The 14,914-nt window shown below is 40.9% G+C and overlaps 1 protein-coding gene across 1 annotated transcript in view; it reads left to right on the forward strand.

The window, feature by feature from the left end:
• LOC109936017 (monocarboxylate transporter 8) overlaps positions 1-14,914 on the forward strand; it is a 74,629-nt gene that overhangs the window by 51,856 nt on the left and 7,859 nt on the right. The window contains exon 3 of the mRNA XM_020534636.2: positions 11,559-12,009. Within this exon, the coding sequence (XP_020390225.1) occupies positions 11,559-12,009 (451 nt within the window). The remainder of the gene's footprint in view (positions 1-11,558; positions 12,010-14,914) is intronic.

Genomic DNA, 14,914 nt, shown 5'->3' on the forward strand with positions numbered 1-14,914 from the left:
GTGATGTAGCATCAGTTCATGTCCCTGCCTTTTAGCCTGAAGCTCCAGATTCAAGTCCCCAATCCAGGATTTAATAGTCAAGGAAGATGCATCCATAATGGAGCCAAACAGGTTGGGAATGAGATTGTAAATCATTCCAGCCCACACTAGTGGAAGGCAGGTAGGTGTGTGATGAAAGTAAATTGGAACTTCTAGCATCTCCATCCTGGGTAAACAACAAATAGGTAGTAGGGTATGTAGCCATACTGGATAGCTGGAGTGAATCACATTGGTGCCATTGGGTTGGCTCCCAATTCCAGTTACCATGGATTCAGGACCTGGTTCCCTGTAGCGCTATGGGTCAATCCTACCTTTAGGCAGGGACCTGGGAAAAAAAATACAACAGATAAAGAATATTGGTAAAACTGGCAGTTTAGCAATGTCATCTGAAAGATACAACTGGTGTGTTCTAGGGACTTGTGTGCAAGCTCAAGATGACCATAATCTTAGAATCCCTACAGTGTGGAAGCAGACCATTTGGTCCATCGACTCCACACCGAACCACCAAAGAGCATTCCACTCAGACCCAGCCTCTGCCCTATCCCTGTAACCGTGCATTTTCCCATAGCTCATCCATCTAGCCTGCATATCCCTGGACACTATGGGCAATTTAGTATGGCCAATCCACCTAACCTACACATCTTTAGACTGTAGGAAGAAACTCACGCAGACATGGGGAGAATGTGCAAACTCCACACGGAAATTTGACCCAAATTAATTTATCATCCCTCACATAATTGTCCATTCACCGTTCCTTTCTTACATGCATGTTATATGAGATACATTCTCTCTGTGACTCTTTGTTTGCTTCCCTCTGTTCGTGCTTTCCCCTTTAGCTTTGTATGTGTCTCCCTCTCTGTCTCAGGGATCTGTCTCTATATATATATTGCCATCTTTATACAAAAACAGGAGGTGCTGGATATGTTCAGCAGGTCAGGCAGCATTTGTGGGCAAAGAAACAGCATTAACAGCTGGAATACTCCACAATGAAATGACATACAATATAAATTAGAAACAGGAGGAGGTCATTCAGAATTTCCATTCAGCTCATTCCTCCTCATTCAGTACCACCATTCACTAAGTTCATGCCCGACCTGATTGTAACTTCAGATCCACAATCTCACCTTTCCCTGATGACCTTTCACCACCCCACCCCACAACCCCGGCATAACAAGAATTTATCCATTCTGTCTTAAAAATATTCAAGGACTCTGTATTCACTGTCTTTTCATGGAGAGAGTTCCAAAGACTCACAACCTTCTTAACACAAGCTATAGACTTAAAATATTTTGGATAAAAAGAATCTAAAGAATCATCAATAATACCACACCATAGACCTGAAGGATGGAAATCTGTATAAGTATCCAACACCAGACCCCCTTCATTAGCAGAACTTCGAAGAACACCACTGTACAAGTATTGAACTGTGGACAATTCCAGAGACAAATGCTGTTGGTTGGAATTGTAGCTAAATATCGCCATTAATTGAGTGACAGCCAAGTTGTGTTGTGAGGCTTAACTTCCTTCCTTGTGGAGTCTTATTTTGGTTGCTACATACGATAAAGTTTAAACCGTTGTTTCAGTGCTTTGACTGTGAGATTTCTTAATAAATAGTTGAATTGAGGATAACTTGTGGTGATTTAACCATAAAAATTCACATATACTGCCCTTAGTTTTCTCCTTTTATTCTCTTTGTAATTTCTAGTCCTATCTGTTGGTTTACTCTTTGACTAATATACTTTATTGCTGCCTGTCAGCATCCAATTAAATTTTCACCATGTGTTTCTCTTTGGCCGGGTCCCTACTATTCAATTTACCACATCTCCCCAAATTTGACTCCGTGCCTCAATTAGTTAGTTTTAACTTGTGGGTGTTGGGACCATTTTTGGATCTAGACCTTGAGTATGCTAGCAGTGGGTCCTTGAGCATAATCTTATGGGAGGCAGCCAAATAATGACCTGCCTCCACATTCACCATCTAATTGTGGAGATGAAGGCAGCACAATTGAGAGCAGAATAATGAAAGGAACATCGGCAGCCTGTACAGTGTACGGTGTACCTTGTACCTTGCGAGCCCAATAGACTTGCTCAAAAATGACCATTGATGCTTCACATATCTACTGCCTTGTCTGTGACACTGGTCTTGGAGAAGGAACCTATTGATGGAAAAAATTTTTGGTGCCATTTTAGTCTATTACAAGCTTCCAGCTGATTTATTTTGAAGTCACTTCTAGTTGGATTATTGCTTTTGAGGGAGAGCATGGCGTTCGATATTTTCTCCTTAGATTTACTTGGAAAGGCATGACTCGGTTATACTGACTATCTTGGGTGCATTCTCAGATTCTACTTTTTGCACATCTAATTGCTTCCTGTTGTACTTGGGAAATGCTAATCTAGTTATTTTGTATATTTTCTATTTTTATAGGTTCTTCTTTGACATTCCCTTTCATCTTCTTATCCTGTTTTTGTAAATTCTGTATTTGTCCTAGTTAACTCTTTCAGCCTTCTCCCTCCAGGATTTATATATGTTGCTCTTCCCTCTTATCAGGATCTGATAAGATTATTAATTTTTTTAGACCTGGCTTTAGCCTTGCCACTTTTGCTCTGTTATTGAATTTCCATCAACCAAAAGTAGCTGAATAGATTTCTGAAGAAGGGTCCTGACCCGAAACGTCAGCTTTCCTGCTCCTCTGATGCTGCCTCCTGCTGTGTTCCTCCAGCTCCACACTGTGTTATCTCTGACTGCAGCGTCAGCATTTCTTACTATCTGTCAATAGTAACTTCCTGCTGTGATTTCAACTCTTCTGAGCTGACAGCTTTCTTTTTTAAAATCACTTATGGGGTGTGGCTATTGCTGACTAGGCTACCATTTATTGCACATTTTAACTGTCCTCCAAATGAGTGGCTTGCTTTTCAAAGGGCAGTTTAGGAATCAACCAAACTGCTTTGAGCCTGGACCCAGATCAGATATGACAGATTTTCTTCCCTAAAGGGCATTAGTGAATTGATAGGGTTTTTATGACAATTAACAATTGTTACCATTGGGCTACTTTTAAATTCCAAATTTTATTGTGTTCAAATTTCGCCATGTATCATGGTGGGATTCGAACCCCTGTCCCCAGGATATTAGCTAGATATTAGTTCTAGATTACTAGCCCAATGATGTTACCACTACAGCACCAGCGGCCTGATGATGTGTGGCAATGTGGCACCATTGTGTCATAGACTGATAGCGCTGTACAGCAATGGAAACAGACCATTCGGTCCAACTTGTCCATGCTGACCAGATATCCTAAATTAATCTAGTCCAGTTTATCAGCATTTGATCCATATCCCTCTAAACACTTCCTATTCGTATACTCATCTAGATGCCTTTTAAATGTTGTAATTGTATCAGCCTCCACCACCTCCCCTAACAGCTCATTCCATACGCACACCACCCTCTGCATGTAAAAGTTGCCTCTTAGGGCCCTTTTAAATCTTTCCTCTCTCACCTTAAACATGTGCCCTTTAGATTTGGACTTTCCTGACCTGGGGAAAAGACCTTGACCATTCAACCTACCCATGACCTCTATAAGGTCACCCCTCAGTCTCTGACACTCCAGGGAAAATAGCCCCAGCCAATTCAGCCTCTCCCTATTGCTCAAACCCTCCAACCCTGACAGCATCCTTGTAAACCCTTCCAAGTGTCACACAATCTGTCATTCAGAAGATTTCATTATGTCGATGAACTGGGGGCTAATTGCCTCTGCCACTCAAGGGTTTCACACATTTGTTAGTCTGTTTGTTTGTAAACAAATGGCTGGATTCTGTGAGGAGTGACAATCGCACACCAGATCGCCACGCTGCTCTTTTTTAACCTTAAGAAAAAGCTGCACATTGCTAATGTGAGATTCCATTCAGTGTTCTTCAGAAATGTGGAGACATATTCTGACCATTCCCTCGTAGTGCAGAACAGCTGGTGAAAAGAAAACTATGTCCCCTTTATCACAGCAGTCGGTTGCTGTGTTCGATGATATAAATATCCAGCATCACAGGCAGCCACTTTGACCCTGTGAAAGGGTAAGTTTATAAGGTAAATGTGAGCTTAGGATGCCAGATAGGGAAGGCATAGGGTGTCAGGTAAGTGTGATGCCACACTGATAAGGTGCCAGGGCACAAGGAGGTGAGGAAAGTGATGAAGTATTTAGGGTAGGTTGGGAGTGGTTCTGAGATATAAAGTCCAGCAGCAGCAGTGGTGGGTGGAGAATGTTGGTTCTTATGGTAAGGAAGGGGGTTCCAATCTGGGGCTGGGGGAGGGGCTGGATGTCAGATCCTCAGTTAGCGGGGATGCGTCAGGTCAGCATCTGGGGTATGGTGGGCTGGAGACTGTGTAATTGGGAGTGTGTTGTAAGTTGAATACTTAGGAATTAGACTAGGTATTTAATTGTCTAACTTTTCCTTAACTACAACAGAATCTCCCCATTTCTCCAATATAAATGGACAGTTCTGGAAGGTTCCATGGATAGGGGAATTGTCCAACAGAGTTATCCATTTCCCTTTAATTCCCTTGGGGTCTGCTATGTTAGCCATTCTGCAGGGTCCCCAACTCCATTAACAGTTATCTGGTCATTAGAAAATTTGGGCTAATATCTTTGAAAAACTAATGGAAGGATTTCAACAAAACTTGCTACGTAGATAGGTTGGGCCTAAAGAAGAACTAATTAGTTTTAGGCGAAGATATGGATTTGGATCGTGGAAGTTTTAAAGGACTGGCAACCCTTGCAGATAGGGTAAATTGACATTTATTTTTAAGATTATGGGGGATTGCTTTATTTAGAATGTATTGTATTCTCTCAGCTGCTGTGGGGAAATTTGTCAAAGCTGTCGAAATGTCAGCAGGGTATTCAGAGCAGGTTGTTGGATGTGGATTGGTAAGTGAAAGTGCCTGATAAAATGGTTCATGTTTTCAGCTTTGTAGTTACAAAGCATCAACCAAGCAAGAAGAAGCCTCAAGGAAGAGATGTGTAATTTAACACCTTTTGAGTTACCATTGAGTGTCCCCTTTCATTTAATTACCTGAATTAGCTGCCAGCTGGTTAACCATTGGAAGGAGCCTGCCTCCAGTCATAGTACAGGGAGATGGGATCTCATTGGGTACAGGCCAGCAATTCTCTTTTCAGAATTTCTAGCTGGAGATGGGGTGAGGGAGTGCAGTCAGAGGGTCGTGGGGTCAGAATGTCAGTGAGAGTTGGCATGAGTCAGGCATGTCGAGTGGGAGTTGGGGCTGTTGGGTTGGGCACTGGATAGTTGGGGGTCGGTCAGTTGTCTTATGTGACCTAGGTAACAATCCAGCAAAGCAGAGCAAAGCAGGAACATTTGCCCAGTGTACTGGGGAGCTAGGGAAATTGCCCATTCAAAGTTTAAACTTTCTGGACAGTTCCCATGGAGTCAGCGTATCAGGACTTCTGAGAGGTCCCACAGTATATCTTTTTGTGGTACGTCTGGTCTCCAACTATCCACAGACTGGCAGACATGAACCGTAGTAAAATTCTAAGAGCATGATAGCTTCATGGCTAATGGCAGGGCTGTACACAATGTATGGACAGCATGAGGTGTAGAGGTAATGTAGGGATAGGGAGCAGATGGATTGATTAGGGAAGTATTTTTGCCTTACCACATTTCTGCAACTCTCCTCACCCTAGAGGCAGCTTCTGGACACTGGAATCTGAAGTAGCTCAGGGCACATTGATTCACAAGCTCATCTCAAACTAATATGGCACAGTCTTGTCGTCAAGCAAATAAAAAATTCTATGCTTTAGCACTGCAGCTCAGTTATATAATGTGACAAAACTCTAGAAATTTGATACCATTGAAATAACAAAAATAGATCAGTTTCTTATCAAAAAATTCATTCTGTCATCTACAGCCCAAGAAGCTGAAATTAGCAAAGGTAGCAGACTAAACTGGAAGCTGAGCAGCAGCCATACTGGTAATGGTGTGCTATCAAATACCATCACATTGAAATGCATGGAGAGTCAGGGAAGGATTGGTATTTAGAGGCATGTTTTTCTATTTCTGCTCTCTCCTCATTTAGAAACATTAATTCATTAAGGGCTGCTGTTCTGCAGATAACCACCTATTGACCACCACATGGTGTTTCTTTATGTTTGACCCAAGATAATGTCTAACTCTAGAGTGATCATCATGATTGAGCCAATTATGTACTCACCAGATATCCACACACATGAATTTCTGGTATGAGTTATTACACAATAATTCTCAAAGGTAACCTACTGTATGACTGAAGGATGATTTTTAAAATTCTTTCATTTGCCTCCCGATTCGAAGACTCCAGGATAATTGCCAGATAAACACAGCAAAACCTACTTTGCTCAGGCTGAGTAATGTTGCCTTTACACAGTCATCAAGCACATCCCTCCTGAATGTACTATACTAATCTCTGAACCATTCAAATATTGCCCCTCCAGTATTCTTTGGAAACTCATTTTATTACATTGTGTGAAATTGCAGCGGATTTTTTTCTATTCATTTGTGGGATGTGGTCATCACTGGCTGATCAGCATTTATTGCCTGTCCCTAGTTGCCCTCGAGAAGGTGATGGTGAGCTGCTTTCTTGAAACACTGCAGTCCCCCTGCTGTGGGTTGACCCACAATGCTATTAGGGAGGGAATTTCAGGATTTTGACCCAGTGACAATGAAGGAACGACGATATATTTCCAAGTCAGGATGGCGAGTGGCTTGGAGGGGAGCTTGAAGGTGATGATGTTCCCATATATCTGCTGCCCTTGTCCTACTAGATGGGAGTGGTTGTGGGTTTGGAAGGTTCTGTCTGAGGATCTTTGGTGAGTTTCTGCAGTGCATCTTGTAGATAGTACACACTGCTGCTACTGAGCATCGGTGGTGGAGGGAGTGAATGTTTGTGGATGTAGTGCCAATCAAGCGGGCTGCTTTGTCCTGGATAGTGTCAAGCTTCTTGAGTGTTGTTGGGGCTGCATTCATCCAGGTAAGTGAGGAGTATTCCATCACACTCCTGACTTGTGCCTTGTAGATGGTGGACAGGCTTTGGGGAGTCAGGAGGTGAGTTACTCACCGCAGTACTGCTAGCCCCTGATATAGATGAACACATTGACCGTTAAAAGACATAATGACTTTTTTTTTGTGTTGCTGTACACAGGGAGGGTCAGTTAGGTCCCTGCAGAAACACCGTCTGTCAAAGGAACGGCTCAGAAAACAGCCACTATTGGTTTTGTTACTGTGACACCTAGTGGCTTTAAGAGGAAGTGCTGTACACTGGTAATAGTTTTAATTTTTTAAAGCTTTTTTCTGATGTATTTTGCATAAATTTAGATTGTATTCATTAGTAATTCTTTTTGTAAGCTTCATTTTAAAAATGAGTAGTATGGAGCACACTAAAAGAAACCTGTGGAGTTAAGAAAATCTAATTTTTGGAATACAGTCTGAACCCCACAGCATTACTTGATAAACCCGGAGATAAATCAGACTTACCTTTTTCCATTGTAATGAGATTGTACAAACGTTGAAGCTACCATGACTAACTGAGTAATGTTTTTATATTTAATCTTTTCTTATTTCCTAATACTTTCAGTTTTCAGTTATTTGAATAGCGAGCTTAGTGTGGGTGTGTTTTAATGCCAGTTCACTATCATCCACCTGAGGTTGGGACTGTTTTCCTTGGAGAGGAGAAGGTGAAGAGGATGCCGGCTAGACGTTTTCAAAATTACGAGGGTCTCTGACGGAGGAGAAGGGGAGAAACCATTCTCGTTTGTTAGAGGATCGAGAACCAGAGGACACAGATTTAAATTGTTTTGCAAAAGAAACAAACTTGAGATGAGAAAACACCTCTTCACACAGTGCGTGGTTAGGGTCTGGAAGGGTCTGCTTGGAAATGTGTTGGAGGCAGGTTCAGTTGAGCCATTTGGGAGAGTATAGGATGATGACTTGAATAGAAATTTGTGCAGGGTTACAGGGACAGGGCACTATCGCAAAATACTCAGATTCAATACAGACGCAATGGGTTGAATGACCTCCACCTGCAATGAAACAATTTTGCCGTTCTGTAATTCTGTCAATGTAGTCTCTAATTTTCTGGAACAAAAACAAAAAGTGCAGAGAAACTCATCTGCAATCCATTGTTTTATTTTATTGTGTAATTTTCTGGCCTATCTTGATATACTGGAGTAACTCCCAATACCTTTCAAACCAGGAGAACAAGGGCAACAGATACATGGAAGCACCACCACTTGAAAGCTATGTATCATCCTGACTTGGAGCTATATTGCTGTTACTTTGCTGCCACTGGGTTAAAATCCTTTGAACTCCTTTCCCAAGAGCACAATGGAGGCACCTACATGCCAAGGACTGCTGCAGTTCAAGAAGGAAGCTTACTGCCACCTTCAAGGGCAGTTAGGGATGAGAAATAATTTCTGCTTAGCCAGCGATGCTGCTGTCCTCTGAACGAATAAACAAAACTCACTCCCATCTTGTGCCTTATGGATGGTGGAGGCATCGGATAGTCAGGGGTGAGTTATTGTTGCAGAATTTCCTGGTCTTGTAGCCACACTATTTACATGGCTTAATATTTTAAAATAAATCACCTGAACTACGGAAATAATTACAGGTTAATTGCTAACTTCAGACACTCAACAATGTCCTTTAGGATTCAGCCAGCTCGATTGACATTGGTGTTCATGAGCACTCAAGTGATGGACTGATCAACATTGAAGTCCTCTGCAGTGCTTCCTCTAATTGGTGTTCAACATGGAGGGGTACGAGCTCATCCCTGAGGAGTGGCGTCAGACATCAGTCAGATAAACAGATAAAGAAGAAGCATACAGCTGGAAGTCTTCTTTGATGTGATTTGTCAAGGCAATTGCTGTTTTCTGTTTTGACCAAAAATTCAAGTATTTTGGCTTCAAAGGGTGAGGCAAAAATGATCTGAAGGACTCACCTCTGCTGATAAAAGAGCAGGGCGCAAGGCGCATTGCAGAATGAATGTTGAATGACTTGTTTGCTATGCAGGAGACCCCAAAGCTGGTGGATATTGAGATAACATTTGTAATAATGTTTGCAGAATACAACTTGTCATCATCTTAAAGGAAGGAAATTCAGGAAATGTAGCTCATTTGCTAGGTTATGCTGAAGGACCAAAATTCCTCTACAACTCAGTATTAATTTTTGTCCGATTAAAGTTTGCAACATTTTACTATATTAAAAGTGCTTTGTAAATATAGGTTGTTATATTAATGCATTGTAGATGGATGTAGTTAATGCTACATTTTTCCCTTCAATATACGCATGTTCTAAGCTACAGGTATGGGGGTTTGAGTTACTGTAATGGTGGATATAATTTTTTATGATTTTTTCAAATAACAGTATTATGAAAGGGTAACAACCAGCAGTATCTCTTGCATCGATTAAAAAGAACACCACATTGCTGCTTTTAGTCTGATGGCACTAGCTTCCAATGATACAGCTTCAGTGACTGGAAAGAAAAATGTTGTGTTCTGTCCAGACTGAAACAAATAAAGTTCACCATTAGTCTGATTGGATATCTCTCTTATTTACCAGATTTTCATTGTAAACCAGGTGCCAGGCCAGGAATTATACAAGATTATCATGAATGTCAACTGATTATGTCAGAAACACAGCAGCCAATTTTCACACAGCAGGGTCCCTTGAGCAACAATGTAATAATTGTTGAGCATTTGTTCTTAAGTGTTGGTTGGGATAAACATTAGCCACTGGGGAAAACTCTCCAGGTGTTCCCCAAAATTGTGTCATGAGATCTTACACATCTGCCTGAGAATGCAAAGGTAGCATTTCTAACAGTGTAGCACTCCTTCAGTTTGATCTGAATTTTAAACTTGATGTTGTACTTAACTCAATCTTAATATTCTGTCACAACAACAACAATAACAAAAACAGAAGATGCTGGAAAAGCTCTGGCAGCATTTGTGAAGAAAAAATCAGAGTTACGTTTCAGGTCCAGTGACCCTTCCTCAGAACTAATATTCTGTCATTTCGGATTCATCATTCACTTTATCTGATGTTCTAATGATACATATACTTTATGTATAATTGGATATTGCAGTTTCTTTAGTGTTTTAAATGAACATAAGTTCAATGAAATAAATACGGGATGTTCATCTCAGTAATCAACAATGTTTATGTTCTACCTGCATCTTGAAGGAAGGTTTATCCAGCAATACTGGGTTAGGATTATCCTAGGACACCCGAAGTCTCATAACTAAATGATTTAAAGTGGTATTTGTTTTTCATGCTGATTTGTCTTCACATCTTGGTGGTACAAAGATGTTGTAGATGTTTGGAATTGAATTTTTTGAGTCCATGAAGTTCTGGACGCGCCTGGAACTGACTCAGAAAATGTAACCTCGCTTCTGATCATGTACACTGGGTGCAATTTCTTTTTCTTTTCCCAAACAAATAAATTGTACAGCGGTTGAAATTTAAAAATTGCAGTTCAGGGTGAATATTGATTCAGAGGTGTTAATTATGAGCAGAGTTAAATGAACTCTCCCACTTGTTCACCAAATAGACTTTAATGGGTTTCCTTCTGTGTGGAAGAAGCAATGCTGCATGGAATAGTGATTACTCCAGCAGAATAAAATAATCTCAGGAACACAAGAACTATTAAAGACAAGAAAGGTCCATTTGCCTCATCAAGTGCAGCCTGGAGGTTGGAAATTCCTATTGTATCTGTCTTCACCACCTTATGGACAGAAAAATCTAAATATTTGTCACCATTTGGGTAATGAGTACTACCTAAAATAAGCATTAAATATATGTTTCAGTTGTTTTAATCTATTGTAATTTCTTTTTGATCCTAGAATCCTACTTTAAAATACCTTATCTATTCCATTTAAGAATTTATACACTTCACAAATCACCACTTCCCACTCCTGACCCTGGTTCCCTCACCACTTGCCTCTGTTTAATTTTAGACATTGCCACTTATCTCTGGAATGAAAGGTTTTCAGAGACACGTTCCAGGGAATGCAGGTTATAGGATCCTCATCATAGGGGCTTCTGATGACAAATGAATCAAATCCTGGAATACAATCACTGTCTACAAAGGGATATTTTAATACAATGGCTATCATTCAATGTCTTCACTTGCTTTGATTGTCCACTCTGGGTTAAAGATTTTATTATCCTGTGCTGGAGTCAGTGGTGATTGTGAGGAGCAGTTAGGGGATACACAATGAAAGCACCATCTGATAATTTCTTCTCAATTTGGGGATTTTGTTGAAAAATAATATGAATTGCCCATTTCATGTATCCTGGTTCAACTGGAGTAGGATGAATGGTGTCAGTCTCCTTGTTTTCTCTTCAATTGGATTTTTCCATTAAGTAATTACATAAAATTAAGTTTTGTAACTTTGTCTGGGTGAGCTCTTAACGTGGAAAAAGAGCACATCTCTCCATGCAAGGAGTCAAGTGATCTACTATAATACATTTTTCTATTGTCTTTAACAGGTCCCTGGAACTGAGATATTTCACCTATGGAATTCTCTTTGGATGTGGATCATCTTTTGCTTTCCAGCCTTCATTAGTCATTCTTGGCCATTACTTTAGAAGTCGGTTAGGACTTGCAAATGGTGTGATGACAGCTGGTAGCAGCCTGTTTTCCGTCACTATGCCTTTTCTCTTAAAGACGATTGGCGAAACACTGGGTCTAGCTCATACACTGCAGATTCTTAGTGTACTCATGTTCATACAGATATTTTTATCTTTGACATATAAACCTCTGTTGTCTTTGCCCTCTGGTGGAGAAAGAAATAAGCCTGACAAAACAGAAGAACCGAAGTGCCTCCAGCGATTTAAGAAGCACCTAAATCTAAGAGTGTTCAGGAAGGTAACATACAGGGTTTGGGCCTTTGGAGTCGCCACTGCAGTCTTAGGCTACTTTGTGCCGTATGTTCACTTGGTAAGTGCAGCAACTTTGCCAGTGCTTTTCTGTAATAAAGTGTGTAACCTTTTCAAAAATGGCTTGTGGGTACAGGACAGCTACTCTTCTGCTAAATTAAACGAGTGACTGCAATCACAGGTCAATTGAGGTGATACTTTCTTGTGAAACCATGGTTCATTTCAAAGAAACCGCAGCACAAAACGGATCTCAATGTGGGTTTGTTGCAACAGGAATGATGTGACACCACTTGTCTTTGCAATGGCTGCACTAAAACTCTAGCAGATTCAAAGCAAACTCTTTGAAACCTTCATTTATGGGAATTGTTCCTTTGGATGTTCGTTAGCATTGAACATTTTAACGAACATTTAGAGACTAGAGGTCAGAATGTTATCCATAAGACCATCAGATATAGGAGCAGAACTAGGCCATTTGGCCTATTGAGTCTACCCTGCCATTCAATAATGGCTGATATGTTTCACAACATCCCCCCTCCACCCATTCTCCTGTCTTCTCCCCATGAACTTTGGCCCCCTTACTAACCAAGAACTTATCTGTCTCTTTCTTAAATACACTCAATATGTAGCCTCCACTATCCTCTGCAGAAATGAGTTCTACAGATTAACCACCTTCTGGCTGAAGAAATTCCTCCTCATCTCAGTTCTTAGTCATCTCGTTCCTTCACCCTGAGGCTGTGTCCTTGGGTCCTCCTACTCCTAGTAGTGGAAATATCTTCTCCGCATGAGGTCTATCCAGGCCTCTCAGTATTCCATAAGTTTCAATCAGATCCACCCCCTCATCCTACTCCATTGAGTACAGAACCAGAGTCCTCAAGCACGCCTTATATGACAAGCCCTTCATCCCCAGGATCAATCTTATAAACCTTCTCTGGGCACACTGCAACACCAACATATCCTTCCTTAGGTACGGGGCCCAAAACTGCTCACAATATTCCAAATGTGGTCTGGCCAGTGCCTTAAACAGCCTCTGCACCACATCCCTACTCTGGTATTCTAGTCCACTTGAAATGTTGCATTTGCCTTCTTAACTGCCAACTGAACCTGTATGTTAACCTTAAGAGAATCCTGAACTGGGATTCCTAAGCCCCTTTGAGCTTCAGATTTTCAAAGCCTTTCCCTGATTTGAAAATAATCTATACCTTTATTCTTCTTACAAAAGTGCATAACCTTACACTTTCCCATGCTGTATACTATCTACCACTTCTTTGCTCACTCGCCTAGACTGTCCAACTTCTTCTGCAGCCTCCCCACTTCTTCGACACTATCTTTCCTTACACTTATCTTTGTGTCACCTGCAAACTTAGCAACAATGCCCTCAGTTCCTTTGTCTAGATTGTTAATGTATAATGTGAATAGTTGTGGTCCTAATATGGACCCCTCCACTAGCCACTGGCTGCCATCCTGAAAAAGACCCCTTTATCTCCACTCTAATGCCTTCTACCTTTCTACCCATGCCACTACCTTGCCCCTAACACCATGGGCTCTTATCGTATTTATCAGCCTCCTGTGCGGCACCTTGTCAAAGGCCTTCTGGAAATCCAAATAGATCACATCTACTGGTTCTCCTTTGTCTAATTTGTTCATTAGCTCCTCAAAGAATTCTAACAGATTTGTCAGGCATGACCTACCCTTGACAAATACATGCTGATTCAGCCCTATTTTACCAAGTACTCCACAATCCCGTCTTTAATAATGGACTCTAAACTCTTATCACTCAATTTTAAATCGACATTGTGCTGACAATGCTGGCTGTCAAAGCTTTCAGGACACCCCAAAATATGTTTACTGCCAAAGAAGTATTTTTGAACTGTAGCCTAACAAACACAGCAGCTAATTTATACAGAGTAAGTCCTGGAACATCATTGGGATAATTGATCAGATGATGTTCATTTGGTGGTGCTAGTTGAAGGAGAAATGTTGGTCCCTTTGAAGACTCTTTTGTATACTCCTCGCAACTTAATTTTCTACTACCTTCATATCATCAGCAAATTTGACTGTAATACATAAAATATAATTCATAAATAGCTAGGCCCCAACATTGATCCCTGTAGTATTCAATTAATTCCATTAATTCCAGCTTGTCAACTTCAAAATGATCCAATTATCCTGAATCTGTTTCCTGTTCATTAGCCACTCCTCCATCCCTGCTAAAACATCACCCCAAAACTATAACCCAGTTCACTGGACTCAAAACATTAACTGTTTTTCTCTCCTCAGATAATGCCAGACCTGCTAAGCTTTTCCAGCAATTTCAGTTTTTGTTTCAGATCTCCAGCATCTACAGTTCTTTGTTTTATTTTGGGTAACTCTGTTGTTGGGTTTGCCTTACTGGAAAGACTGTGTCTTTTTATTTTTCTGGATTTTTGATAGTGGCAAAAAGAAAAAACCAAGAAAGATCACTGCGTGCTTTTGAACACAAGTAACCTGATACTCATTGTAAGGTCTAGGCCCGAAACGTCGGCTTTCCTGCTCCTCTGATGCTGCTTGGCCTGCTGTATTCATCCAGCTCTACACCTTGTTAATTTATTGTAAGGATTGTGTACACAGCTGCCACTTCAAATAGTAGTAGGGGAAGGTACAGACAAGCTGGAACCAACGGTGTGTACAAATGGAGATTCAGCCAGCAACAAGTAGCTGATTGGTCTGTGGACTTGTGACCTTTATCAATAACAAAGGCCTTCTGCCTGTGAATAACAATGTGATTGGTTTTCAGCTAGCTGAACAACTTGGGGATGTGAACAAGATAGGGAGAAACTTTCAGACCTCCACCAGCTCAGGAGCTCTGTTCGCTCTCTGCAGTAAAAACCAATTTTAAGTCTGAAGAAAACGAGTTTATTATTTCTTCAACAGTTATTGTAAACTGTGACTTTTAACTAATAAGCCAGAGACCTTTTGTATGTGTGAGC

This window comes from Rhincodon typus, chromosome 14 (assembly GCF_021869965.1).
Source record: "Rhincodon typus isolate 14 chromosome 14, sRhiTyp1.1, whole genome shotgun sequence".
NCBI lineage: Eukaryota > Metazoa > Chordata > Chondrichthyes > Orectolobiformes > Rhincodontidae > Rhincodon > Rhincodon typus.